Source organism: Hemibagrus wyckioides, linkage group LG14 (assembly GCF_019097595.1).
Source record: "Hemibagrus wyckioides isolate EC202008001 linkage group LG14, SWU_Hwy_1.0, whole genome shotgun sequence".
Lineage (NCBI taxonomy): Eukaryota > Metazoa > Chordata > Actinopteri > Siluriformes > Bagridae > Hemibagrus > Hemibagrus wyckioides.
Genome location: NC_080723.1, coordinates 11,400,420 through 11,413,396, shown reverse-complemented (window position 1 = coordinate 11,413,396; position 12,977 = coordinate 11,400,420). Strand labels below are relative to the sequence as shown.

At 38.3% G+C, this 12,977-nt stretch overlaps 1 protein-coding gene across 3 annotated transcripts in view; it reads left to right on the top strand.

Moving 5' to 3' along the window:
- Positions 1-11,536, top strand: part of syt7a (synaptotagmin VIIa) — a 113,449-nt gene extending 101,913 nt beyond the window's left edge. For all 3 annotated transcript variants that reach the window (XM_058408088.1, XM_058408087.1, XM_058408086.1), the window contains 4 exons: positions 312-481; positions 671-785; positions 1,252-1,451; positions 2,637-11,536. In XM_058408088.1, the coding sequence (XP_058264071.1) occupies positions 312-481; positions 671-785; positions 1,252-1,451; positions 2,637-2,741 (590 nt within the window). In that variant the 3' untranslated portion in view covers positions 2,742-11,536. The remainder of the gene's footprint in view (positions 1-311; positions 482-670; positions 786-1,251; positions 1,452-2,636) is intronic.
- Positions 11,537-12,977: the final 1,441 nt, after the last annotated feature.

Genomic DNA, 12,977 nt, shown 5'->3' with positions numbered 1-12,977 from the left:
TATTCTATCTCTTCTAACTCTGCAAGATATCATGCACAGCCACCTCTGGAGATTGGGGTCATATCAAAACTTTTTTTATTCCTGAAGTTTTACTGCACGTTTTGCATCGTATTCTGGGTTATATAAATGCATACACACTTTCATTTTTAGCATCTTGGAATTTTAGTGAGATTTTCTGGGAATATAAACCAAAGGGGATGCAAACTTTTCCACTCAACTTTTCTTCTAGCTATGTTCCCAAAGAAACGCTGAAAACCTTGTATTTGACTGTAGATATCTGAGTGACATATCAGTTCAATCTGCTTGTGCAGGGTTCCCGTATGAGAAGGTGCGAGAGCGCACTCTTTACCTGCAGGTACTGGATTATGACCGCTTCAGCAGGAATGACCCTATAGGAGAGGTGTCTATTCCACTAAACAAGGTGGAGCTGGGCCAACACCAGAGTTTCTGGAAGGACCTGAAACCGTGCAGTGACGGCAGTGTGAGTGGCTTGAGTGGAATGTGATCTTGATTAATTCGAGTTATAGATGTATGAATTAACTATATGTTTTAACAGAAATTAGGAGTTAATAATAGCAATCAGTTCTTTTACACAGCATCATTCTTTGTGAAGCATTGCAGTCTTGGTGTGATTATTAACTAGATGGATATTTGTGCGATTGATTTGTAGGGGAGTCGAGGAGATCTGCTCGTGTCTCTGTGTTATAATCCTACTGCTAACACCATCACTGTTAACATTATAAAAGCACGTAACCTTAAAGCCATGGACATCGGAGGCACATCAGGTAAACATATAGGCAGTAATTATGTAATCAACATGCATCGACTTACATTCTTCCTTCTCTTTTTGCTTTTCTATACATGAGTGATTCTCATTTTCGCGATTGATTTTGTCTTGATTTGCCTCCATCTCACAGACCGTAGCGTTTCATCAAAACTCATCTGCAGTCTCAAGCACCAGTGTCCGTTCCACTCGTTCCCTCTCCTATCCTCTTCTTCCCTCTCCTTTCCTCTTTTTTCCTCTCCTTCCCTTTCCTTCCTTCTCCTTTCCTATCCTCTCATTGCTCATTCTGACAGTGTTAAACAACTGATCCACTTTCACTCAGCTATGATTTCATAAACTTGACCAAGGTTTCACAGAAAATTTCATGGAAGTCTAAAAATATCCTTGTAACAGAAGGTCCAGATGTGTGCTTACATTCATGTTTGAAGATTTGCAGCAGTTTTATTCTCCGCTTCTCTGATATGCAGATCCCTATGTAAAGGTGTGGCTCATGCACAAAGACAAGCGTGTGGAAAAGAAAAAGACAATTACCATTAAGCGCTGCTTGAATCCTGTCTTTAATGAGTCCTTCCCCTTTGACGTTCCTGCACACGTGCTCCGAGAAACCACCATCATCATCACCGTCATGGACAAGGACCGACTGAGCCGCAATGATGTCATCGGCAAGGTACTTTTTAAACTGACTGTGCTTTTTTTTAGTCCAAGGATTAGGCTTTTTGCATCAGATGAATTATATTTAGAGTATTTATTACTATGTAAACATATTTGTATTTGTGTCAATGATAGATACGCTTTAGAAATTATAATGTCTGTAATAATATAAAAGGCAATTTAGTGCTTGAGGAATGAAAACTACATGCCTTTCTCACAACATCTGGCAGCCTTTGTGATTAATTGTCACAAACAGCTACATCATCTTCCTCGTGTCTAACAGAGTAACTCAATACAGAGAAATGAAGATTTTCCAGTATTCTAATTGGTCAGGGTTTGTTAGTATGTGGTCCCAGCTGCAGGTTACATGATTAACTCTGCCTCAGTAATATTATGGTTACCGTGTTATATCTGCACTGCGGCCCTCATTGCTCAGTATTGCTTCAGTTCTGAATTCAGAGATCTGAAAAGAGTAGTTTGTGTACAACTATTTATACTACCCCTAGTACATGTTGGTGGCATATAATTTCTATTTAGTTCAGCAGTACAATAATAGTATTCTGTTATACACTGTTGTAGAGCCTTCTAGGTAATTTTTTTAATGATTACTTCTGTCTACTGCCACCTGCTGTTATGGAGAGTTACTGACTTTCACAGCAAGTCTCAATAAATATGTAGCAGTTACTGCTACATGAAACTGAGTGAAAATTTAACAGTAGTTCTTTAAAGTGAGCTTGTTGTGCCACAGCTCTTAGACAATCCCTAGACAAGCCCTTACACAGTCCTTAAAAATTTATGCAAAATGAAGCAAAATCTGTGATTTAAGCTGATTCGTCTCAAAAATCCTGCAGATGATTGATCTGGGCTACAACATGTCATGTGACATCACTGTCATGTGACTTCACAACACATTCAGACTAAGTCCTGTTCGATTCACATGCATCGATCAGGAGTGCAGCTCTCGTAGAAAGTCATTAGATATGTGTCTTTACTCGTAGGAGTTTAAAAGATAAATTGTGTGCTTGTGATTTAAGCAGTTTGTGCAAAAAAGCACAACAAAACAAGCTGCATTGCATCTTTAGCTGCAACAATCACCAAAAATCACTCCTGGAAGGACTTAGAGTATATCATTGGCACAGAAATTTACAAAGTCGCTAAGTGTGTGTGTGTGTGTGTCTGTGTGTGTTTACTCCTGGGTCAGATCTATCTGTCGTGGAAGAGCGGTCCAGCAGAGGTGAAGCACTGGAAAGACATGCTGAGCAGGCCGCGCACCAACGTGGCACAGTGGCATGCCCTCAAAGCCTGATCAACTTCACCTGGTCCCACCCTGAGCCCATAACCTGTAACCTTTGACCCTTTGAGCCCATTTCCCATCCTTATGCACAAGACTGACTCAATGCCTGGCTGCAAAACACGGGTACTTTAGCCATCCATTCTCAAACCTTTGAACTAAAAGCCTCTGCCCTTGTGTGACTTTTGCTTTCTCCCTTAGCTTAATCACACACGTGATCTTTTTTGTTGTTGTTGTTGTTGTTGTTTTTCCTCTCTCTCTCTCTCTCCCTCTCTCTCTCTTGCAGCCCTCTTTGAGATCTGCTGTCATTTTGGTAACATGTTTTGTTAAGGTCTGCATATGAAATGATCATAATCGTTAAATTAGTAATCGTTAAAGTAGCTCCCCTTTTCTAACTAAGAATATTAATTCTTCCTGTACTTCAACACAAAGAAAAATTGAAGGAAGCCATTTGAAAACTGCTATATGCAAACTTTAATGTGATGTGTTACCACTATTTCTGCTTGTACCTTTCAGTTCACTTTCAGTTCATTCCTATTTTTATTAACAAATTTCCCTAGAGGTCTATCACATCTGTCCGATCCCTGCTTCTCCTCTTTTTTATTCTGTCTTCTCTAACCTTTCCCTTTTCTCTCCTGTTCTTTGTGGGTCAGTCTTTACTCTTGCATTAAATTTGGGTGAGAGCCATCAGAGACTTTTGGGAGCTCATTTATTAGCCATCTTCAGGGGCGGACTGGCCAACAGGAAGTTTGAGACTTTTTCCACTGGCTGAATGGGCCAGCCCTTTTTTCTAGTATGTTCATTAACCTATTTAAAGGGAATGTTGGCTGGCAAAAAAAAAAATTAAAACAACCAAACAACCGAGCAATATCAACAAGCTGTAACCTCCATCCATGTATTCCCTCTGTGTTATAAGCAGATAATATGCTTTACCAGTCAGTTACGTCATGCTTTATTTAAAAAAAATAATTGAAATATACATTATGAACTGAATAGATTTGTTTCAGAAGCTGGTTCTTAAAACAGGAAAATGATGGAGGAAGCTTTTTCCAACAAAGATGCACTGCAGTAGTGCTGTGGATTAGAATTTTAAAGAATAAACTTTTATAGAATATACCTTTTTTTATTTACATGTACCGCTTTGTTTATGGATCTATTTTTATGCGTTATGCATTGGATCTAATGCAGCCCAGTTGATGCAAAACATTACAATTACTGACAATTGTCAACATTTTAAACCAAATTCCCTGATGTTTTTTGTTCCCAGTCCGCCCCAGGGTTCTTTTGTGCGTATTCACTGTTACACACAAAAGGAATTTCATGCTTATTTAATCCCCAAGGATTGAACAGCATACAGTCTGATGAACATCAGATCATTTCATTATCAATTTTAGTAACTTCCTTTATCCATCTTCTTTATTCAACATTATTTTATCCCTCCTTTCTTCTACTTCATCCACCTTTCCTCTCTTTGCTTGCTTTTCTTTTCTATCTGAATTTCTGAATTTTTTTCTTTTGATCTCTGTCTCACTGAAAGAATGGTAGTAAATTTTCCCCCTTTTCCTGGGATGTTTTCCTTGTCGGTGTGCCGTAGATGATGTGTTATAGCTCCAGTTGAAAAGCTATTAATCTTTAGTGACCGAAGGGAAAACCACTAACTTTTGAGACTAACTGTTCCATCTCCTCTGGGACATTTGTAAAAGAAGTATACAGTCATTCAGTAGGAATGAAAAATATATGTATACAAAAAATCTAGTCATCTTTGCCATAAAAAATAGACAATTGATGAGTTCAAGCAAAATGTTCTTCCAAACTTGTGAGAAGAGAGATGTGGGCTGCATGGCTCGTCAGGGCTTCTGTACCGCAGTCTGATCTATTCTCCCGGTGGCTTTTCTTTCTTTTTTTTATTTCTTAACTTGCTGATGAGGATAAGTCTCTGCAGGAATCCTCACGATAAAGAGTTTGCCCTAATACTGCCTTTACCTGACTGTGTGTGTGTGTGTGTGTGTGTGTGTGTGTGGTTAAAATCACTGATGTGAAAAAGTAGCCAGTCTGCAATGTTATCCTCTTTTCTCTTTCTGCCTTTCTGTATGCCTCTGAAAATGAGATGGAGAAATAGAGTTAACCTGCACTATATGGCAGTGTAATAATGATGATAAATATAATAATAAATGTTTTAACAGTAATACTTTTTTGGATTTTAAGGGGGAGGTATCTCAAGATGGGTGTAGCAATGCATGGAGGCTGGGCCAGACAATACAGCAATGACACTCTCTTTCTCTCTCTCTCTCTGATTTCTAGTCATTGATCCTTCAGTGACATTCAGGCCTTCAGCACATGGATGTTGTCTGTAGGTGCATGTACTATTTATGCTATAGTTTTAAGTGAGTTTCATCTTATTTAAGCTCTTTACACACTCGGACCATGTTAGTTAATCCTCAGTTATTGTTAATTACTAACCCTAAAGAACATATACTTGGACCTGTTTTATTTATTTATTTGTTTATTACACCTGGTTACAGAAGGTTTGAGAACACATGTTCTGTATAGTGTGCATAATCATATAAGCTCTCTTGGTTCTTAAATAATTAAATAAATTCATTGTTATATAACAGCAGCTTTATGGGAATCTGGATGTAGGTTCACATTGTCCTCCCTGGGATACATGCTAGTGTGTGAAAAGAGTCACATTTATTATTAAAAATAAGCCATCAAAATGTCGACTGACCGACTGCAGACATGTTAGAGACGTGAAGCTCAAATCTGATCAAAATCAGCTGTAACTCTGTTTGTATTTAATCCTTTATTTTGTTACATCCATTCCAAATTTCTGCATATTACAGCAGTATTGTGTTATTCTGTGTGATCAAAGCAGGGGGAAGTAGCTAAATGTACAGACGTGATTATTAAAGCTATATTAGTAACTATTAGTAATAAATCAGATAACAAATTCACTTATCAGTTATCAGCAATAATAAAATTGTAAATAATATAGCATAAAATAACGATATCTGTGTATAATGATGTAAAAATACATTTACAACAAATTCATCCATGTATAACGGCACCATCATATTAAGACTTTGCCTAAATGTCGGATATGTGTCTGTGCTTTATGCGAACTTTGAGGAACAGAGTAGGTACAGGGATAGTGGCTCAAAAGCACTGCCACAAAAAAACAAAATAAAATAAAAATAAATGTCTGCAGAGTTAAGATTTTAGTCTTTAACCTCAGACTTTAAAGCTGTAATGCTGCTGCTGCAATCTTGTTGGAGGAAAACCGAGCCATTACAGAAGTCATTGGTCAATTTTAAACATTGACAGAAAAAACGCCTTGAGAGCTCAGCAGACTGGAATGAAATCAACCCCGGTTCTACTCAAGGGAGCGTATATAAAAACAGCTAAAACTAGCAAGTGTGCAAAAATCAATAAGAATGAAGACATTCTTCTGATTGGGTTTGGAAGTTGGTATATATTCTCAATAAAGTAGTGGTGAAGTTCTATCACTCTCTGGCCTGAGAAATTTTTCACTGCTTAACCTCCTAGACCTCAGTGATGGGTTCTAACTTCCTCTTAGTTTTACTGTATCACTGCGGATTTATTGTAGTTACTGAGTAATGTGCCTTAAAATCATTTTAAGATGATGGAACCAAATATTTAGTTATTTTGAAAACTAGGACCACATGAGCTGAGAAAAGCAAGAAACTTCAGAAACAAAATTGAGGACCACAATGCACGTGTGTGTGTGTGTGGTTTTGATGTGTATGTGACTCTGGGTCCCTGTGGGGTTGTTGGTCAGGATAGCATTCGTGAAGTCATGCTGCTTTCCGATCATTCGATGTTCTTGAGTAAGAAAGCTGAGCTCTAATCAATCCGTCATTTTGCTCATTCACACTTAATGGCAATCCATATCTATGGAGCACTTCTCGTTGAGTGCTTGCTTTTGTGGCTTAATGTGGACTCCACCCTTTGTTGCTTTGGTTCATGAACAATTAGTGAATGAATAAACGCTTCACTTCTTACAAGCATTGTTCCTCGTTCCACATTAGCGATAATAAAAGGATTTAAAAGCCCAGATCTTTTTTTTTTTCCTGTGGAGTGCAGGATGATTTAGAAAGGATGTTGACATGGGCTGTGTATTTTATAACACATGATATCTTGTGGTGTTGTTTTCTCTTTGATTTGTAGAGTAGGTTAAATGAGTAAACACTGCCTAGGCCTGCTTGTCTGTTTCTGTGCTAAAGCTAATTAACCACTGCCACTTATTGTGTTCATTAAACACTGCCTGTGTACCAGTATGTGTGACCTCATTAAATACTGCCTGTATTGAGCCGATGTCTAAAAAAAAGTTTACTGCCAAGCTTTCTGCAGATGTCTGAACAAAAAACAAAACCAAAACAATACAGAGATTTGTATAGTTTGTGTGTGTGTGCATGTGTGTAAGTGGGTGGGTGCTCTGTATGTGTGTGTGTGTGTGTGTGAATGGGATGTTTGTGACTGTGGAAGTCTAAAAGGTGTCACATGCTTTACTCTCTCTATGTGTAGGGGATGTAGTAGTCTGATCTTAATATAGTTACACATCTCACAATCACTATTATCATTAAATAAGCTTCTCGTTGCTGTGTCATTGATTCGTTTGATTCTCGTCTTGTAAATTGTGCAGACAGAAATGAGATGAACAGAAGAGACGAGAGGAAAAGGGGAGACAGACACCATCCAAGGTGTGATGCAGTTTCTCTTCCATTGCACTCGATTGCATCATATGGAGTGTTTGTGTTGCTGCTGCTTCGGTATGGAGTGTGTTAAACTTTACAGTACTTGTCTGAAGCCTGCTATTAATCTGGACAATGTTGTTAAAATATTATTTAATGGAACAAATGTCCAGATCAACTAAATGTTCATGCAGTAATAGTAATACCAATAACAATATTCTACAGTCTTCTAGAAAAGTTACTGATCATTTGTGAGATGTTTGAAAGACACAGGTTTGGCTCCCAGTCATTCTGCATGTTCCAGTCCAGCCAGTCCACACAATTGATTTAACTTATCATACCAGTGAAAGCACTAATCACATGATCTATTAGAGGAGTTACATATTGCATGGTCATTACAAATACTGCAATAGCTCAAAATCTAATGTCTATCGCGCCACAGTGACCTAATTAATAACCTTTCAGAGGTTGATATCAGTGTGTTAGTGCAGCAAAAGCACTAAAATGTGCAGGTCAGGGGGTTCTCCAGAACCAGAGTTAAGAACATGTGATGTGGAAGATCTAGTGAAAATCAATAGAACAATTAATTCAGAGGTTAAAAAGTCTACTGACCTGCTGCAAACATGTTAGGACGACATGTAGGTGTCATCTGATCAAATCTATATTTAATCGTTTATTTTGTTACATCCATTACACATTTCTGCATATTACAGAGTGCTGATATTCTGAAGAACTGAGAACTGACAGCCAAATGTGTACAGGATGGAGCTAAAAGCTCAAATGTGATTCTTAAAACGGCAGTATTCACAAGCTATTCATACTGAATAAGAGCAGAAATCGGTTTTAAATGCTCTTATGCGTTATAAGCAATAACAAAACTGTAAATGATTTGACATCACAAAGTATGATGTTACAATAACCTCAGCTAAATGTAACTGAGCTGTGTGTCAGAGCACGTAGAATAACAAGTCTGGAAATAGCGATCACACACTTCATACCAATCAGTTATAAAAAAGCATGTCTTAGTAAGTGGAGATGGTGAATAAATGAAAAGTTATCTAGAGAATATTATACGTCAAATATAAGATTATTATGTTGTCCTCCAGCTGCTCCCTGTCCGGGGTCACCACAGCGGATCATCTGATCTGCATATCAGATTTTGGCACAGGTTTTAACTCTTACATTTTATCCGAGTTTGAGAGTTTACCCCTTAGTGTCTGGGTTGGTTTCCTGCCCGGGAATTGAACCCAGGCCATGGCGCTGAGAGAAATATAAGATCATTATATAATTATTAACTCATATTATATCATTGTATTCTATTGGCAGATCATTTTTCTTCTTTCCAGAAATAAATTAGCAAAACGTCATCGGCTAGTAGAATATGGCATTGAGTAAAAATATAGGCTTAATTTTATTTCTGTTCCAAAACAAAACGATACCGAGAAAGGTTAGTTGAGTTTGCGTTTTTTTTAACTAGCTTAAAGATCATTGTTTTTGCAGTATAACACTTTCACTCTGTAAAGTCTCCTGCCTGCTGTCAAGGCATCAAATCGAGTCATGACAAGAGTGCTAGAAAAGCAGACGCTCGAGAAGGCGATAATTCTCCTCAGACTGCTCTTCTTCTCTCCTGCCCACATGTTTATTCAGTCCTGTCTCCAGACTTTTTCCTTCTCTCTTCCTTCCTGCTCAGTTCAAATAGTTCAAGCTTTATTAGCAGTAAAGGTCAGAACAGTTTGTGGTGGGATTTTGCAGATTATTGTGCAAAGCTCTGATTTTGGTTGTTTGCGGTGATTTTGCCCCTAAGGGCCATGTGTTCCCAAACACACACACCCACACACACCCCAGATACCAACAATGCATTATATTGTTCTCATTCAGCAGCTTATAGCTCTTATCACTGATTTTCTCCCGCCGGACAGGGCTCGTCTTACAGCTCGGTGTCTCTGCAGATCAGGTCTGTAATCCAGTGTCGCTTGAGAGACGAGCTAATAGAGTGCAGTGTCGGGGTGGGAGGGCTCAGTCAGCCAGGTGAAGTGTGTTCAGAGGAACTTATCAGACTTGATATCTCTGTCTCTGTCTCTCTCCCTCTCTCTCGCTCTCTCCCTCTCTCACTCAGTGTGTGTTGTTCTAGTCCCAGCCTCCATCTGCTCTCCTTTTCATTGTTTAAAGCGCCGGTCCTTGCGCCGGCTTGGCCACACTCCCAGTCAGGGTTTCTGTGCACAGTATACTAAATGAACATAAATGATTACAATAAGTAATAATAGCTGATCTTTTTCTGTTTACATTTGAATGTTGGTCTGTGTATAACTGTGTGTGATAGACTAGGTGTTCTAATGTTGAGTTTGTTTCTTTATAAACTAACTGGAAAAAGGGGAGTAATAACGCCCTGAATATTATCTTTTGAAAAGTTTTTTTTTTCCTGTAAATAATTGACAAATGAAGAATTCTGTGGTTGTAAAGATGATTTAATTGCCACTTGTAATAATGCTAAATTATTATTGGTGGTTTAAAAAAAATGATGATGATGATATGCCCTTCTTGAACAAGGGTATTTGATGTCCACTATATTTTCATTGGAGGAAGGGTTGTTGGCAACGACAGAGCAGAGATGCAAGAGAAGAGAAGGAGAGGCATCTTTATCTGTTATAAAACATATTACATTAATTGTAATGAAAAACCTTATATTACCCAGAATTCCTCGATAAGCGTTGATATGATTGTGATTATTAAATGTCACATCTATATAAATGCGCTGGGAGATATTTGGAGATAATGTGTGATAAAGAGATTTTGCTGAAACAGATGAAAGGGTACACACACACACACTGTTTCCCATATGATGTCACATGGTGGTTATAAACGTCAGTAAGCTCCATGTCTCACATCTCCAGGTTTGTCTCCAGGTTGTTGGTCTCCTCAACATCACTTCTAGAGAATAAGAGTTACTAACAGTCTCAGCGCAAATTGCAGCCTTCAGCTCCAAAGAACTGATGGGGATCCTCTTTTTATAGTTAGTCAAAGCAATTCCATTAGGAATGTGTCAGTGAAATGAGTCTACTTGCATTCTTTCAAGTATTCAAGGTTTTTAAATTTCACAGATGGTTTTTAATACACTTTTAAGCCTAGGAAAAATGTATACCCTTTATAATGAGAAGACTGCCTGTTTTGTCCAGGGACTACAGTCTGGAAATAATGAGACGACAAAAAAATAACGGCAGCACTGACAAAATGTAAAATTCTCCTGAAATGATTTGATAATTGGATGAAGATTATTATGATTCGGGTGTCCTGGTTTAGCAGATGATTTGTCGTCTCTCTCCTTCTCTTGTTCTCCCTCTGAGTTTGTCCCAAATCAACCCTGCTTCCACTGAAGAATGCTGTGTGTGTCAGCACTCCTGTGTGTACAATCTTAATGGATTTATTTCTGTATTTTTTTGCCAACTTTGTATAGTGTAAAAAAGTATAAATATATGAAAAATGAATACTGTATAGATTTTAGCTGCCTGTCGAAGGCCCAGAAGTATATATAACTGGTAGAGTAAATCAGTCAGCCGTGTAGAAGCATTCTAAAGGAATTTACCGAGATCATGCTTTCTGTAGATTCTTGCGGTGCCACGGTTTTATTTTATTTAATTTTTTCCTTTGATTGTTATTCTTTTTATGAATTACCACGTGGCATCTTAAAAGTCTGTGTTGTTTCCTGTTAATACTTTGTATGGGTTGTTTATTTGTTTGTTGTTTGTTTGTTGATGAACACAGCGAGGTTCAGGCGCCCAGGAGAGTGCACGGGAACGCAGAGTGGAAGTGCGGGAGTTTGTTTGCGTTTGTGTAACATGTTCGTTCTGAAAAATTAGTCTGGTGGTTAGTCTGTGGTAGTGCTATAGAAGCTTTCGTGTCTTTATTGAATCGTGTCCTAGATATATAGATGTGGTTGAAGTACGTTTCTAGCATAGGTCAGTGTTTCTCTTTTCTTCTTCTGTCTTCCTCTTTATTGAAATGAACCAATTTGATAAATATTATAAATTCCATTAATATCCATTAAAAAAAGATAATACAGTGACCAAATGTTAACAGTGTCAAATACTTTTATCACACTGTGTAAAAGAAAAAAAAACACCTTCAGTCAGTGTTGGGAAATGGTGGATCTTGGATTTATCTCAGCATTACATGCTTATGATGCTTTAAAGCCAGGCCATCTTTCCTTTCCCTGATCTGAAAAATCCTCCCACATCCCAGTGTCTGGCTATGTTTAGATGTGTCTAGATGTAGAGCTGTCTGTCTAAGTGAGCTTGTGTGTGTATGTGTGCGAGCATGTGTGTGTGCATCTTTTTACAGAATGTCAGTTTAGTCCTGGGTTGAAGATGCCGTCTGGACACCTCAGTACTCTTACACCACTCTGTAACTCATTCAAGCATCTTATATCTTCAAACATTCCATGAAAACGATTGAACTGCTGTCTTTCAGAGTGAGAGGAAAATGTCATAGAAACGAAAAATCGCAGTCAAGCCTTACGACTCAGACCAAGCGCTCTGTCGGCGTTCATAACACTGAATAAATCTCCATGTTATTGTATGTGTGTGTGTGTGTGTTCAGGAGTGGGGTTAAAGATTGAGGTGTCTATAAGCTCCACCCAGAAGTACAAAGGTTAAGCGTTTCCTTTCTTTTTTTCTGCCTCTCCTGTTTTTTGGCCGAGCGGACTGTGATTTAATTGGTTGATATGTTTTCCTGTCTGCCCCCCACCCCTCTGTGTGTGTGGGGTGGGTGGAGCTATAGAGCTGAGCTCTTACTATGTTCTATGATAAAATAAATAAACAATAATTTGTACAAACAACTGCGTGTTCGGTGACATGTTCTTTACACTTATTCATCTGGAAAGAAATTGAATTCTGCTGCTAAATTATTGGCTAAATACACATGGCTGGATGAATAAGAACACTGTGCTCTCTTACACATGTGCATACACACACACACACACACAACCACACAAAGACGTAGTGTACTGTAAGTACAGACTGCTGTTTAGGACAGAACCACAGTGTTGTGAGGTGGGTTCTTGTACATCAGGAGTGTTAAAGTAAGCTTAGGTCACATGACACTCATTCAACCAGTTTACCAATAACATGTTTACACCTCCAGCTGCATCTGTTCATTTATCACCAGAAATCTCACACATAAATGTCTTAACACATGCACATACATCACCTACAGAACATCTGAACACACACTTCAACCACAACACATCAGCACCTTCATGTATATTAATTATCATATGTTTTTCCTGACACTGAAATGAGTAAGCTGTTCAGTGTGAATCTTTCAGAGACTTCACAGAACATTTTATTTACCTCTGTTTACGTTTCCCTGTTTCAAGGCTTTTACCAGCGCAGGCCAACAAATACAACTCAGAGCTACTAGGCTTGTAGCACCAAGCTTTGTATCATCTGTCTTTTAAATGACACTCAAAACAAAGAAGTGGCGCATATTGTACAAGTATTCATCCCCTTTCCCTAGCTATTTTAATGAGGTTTATGTAAGTATT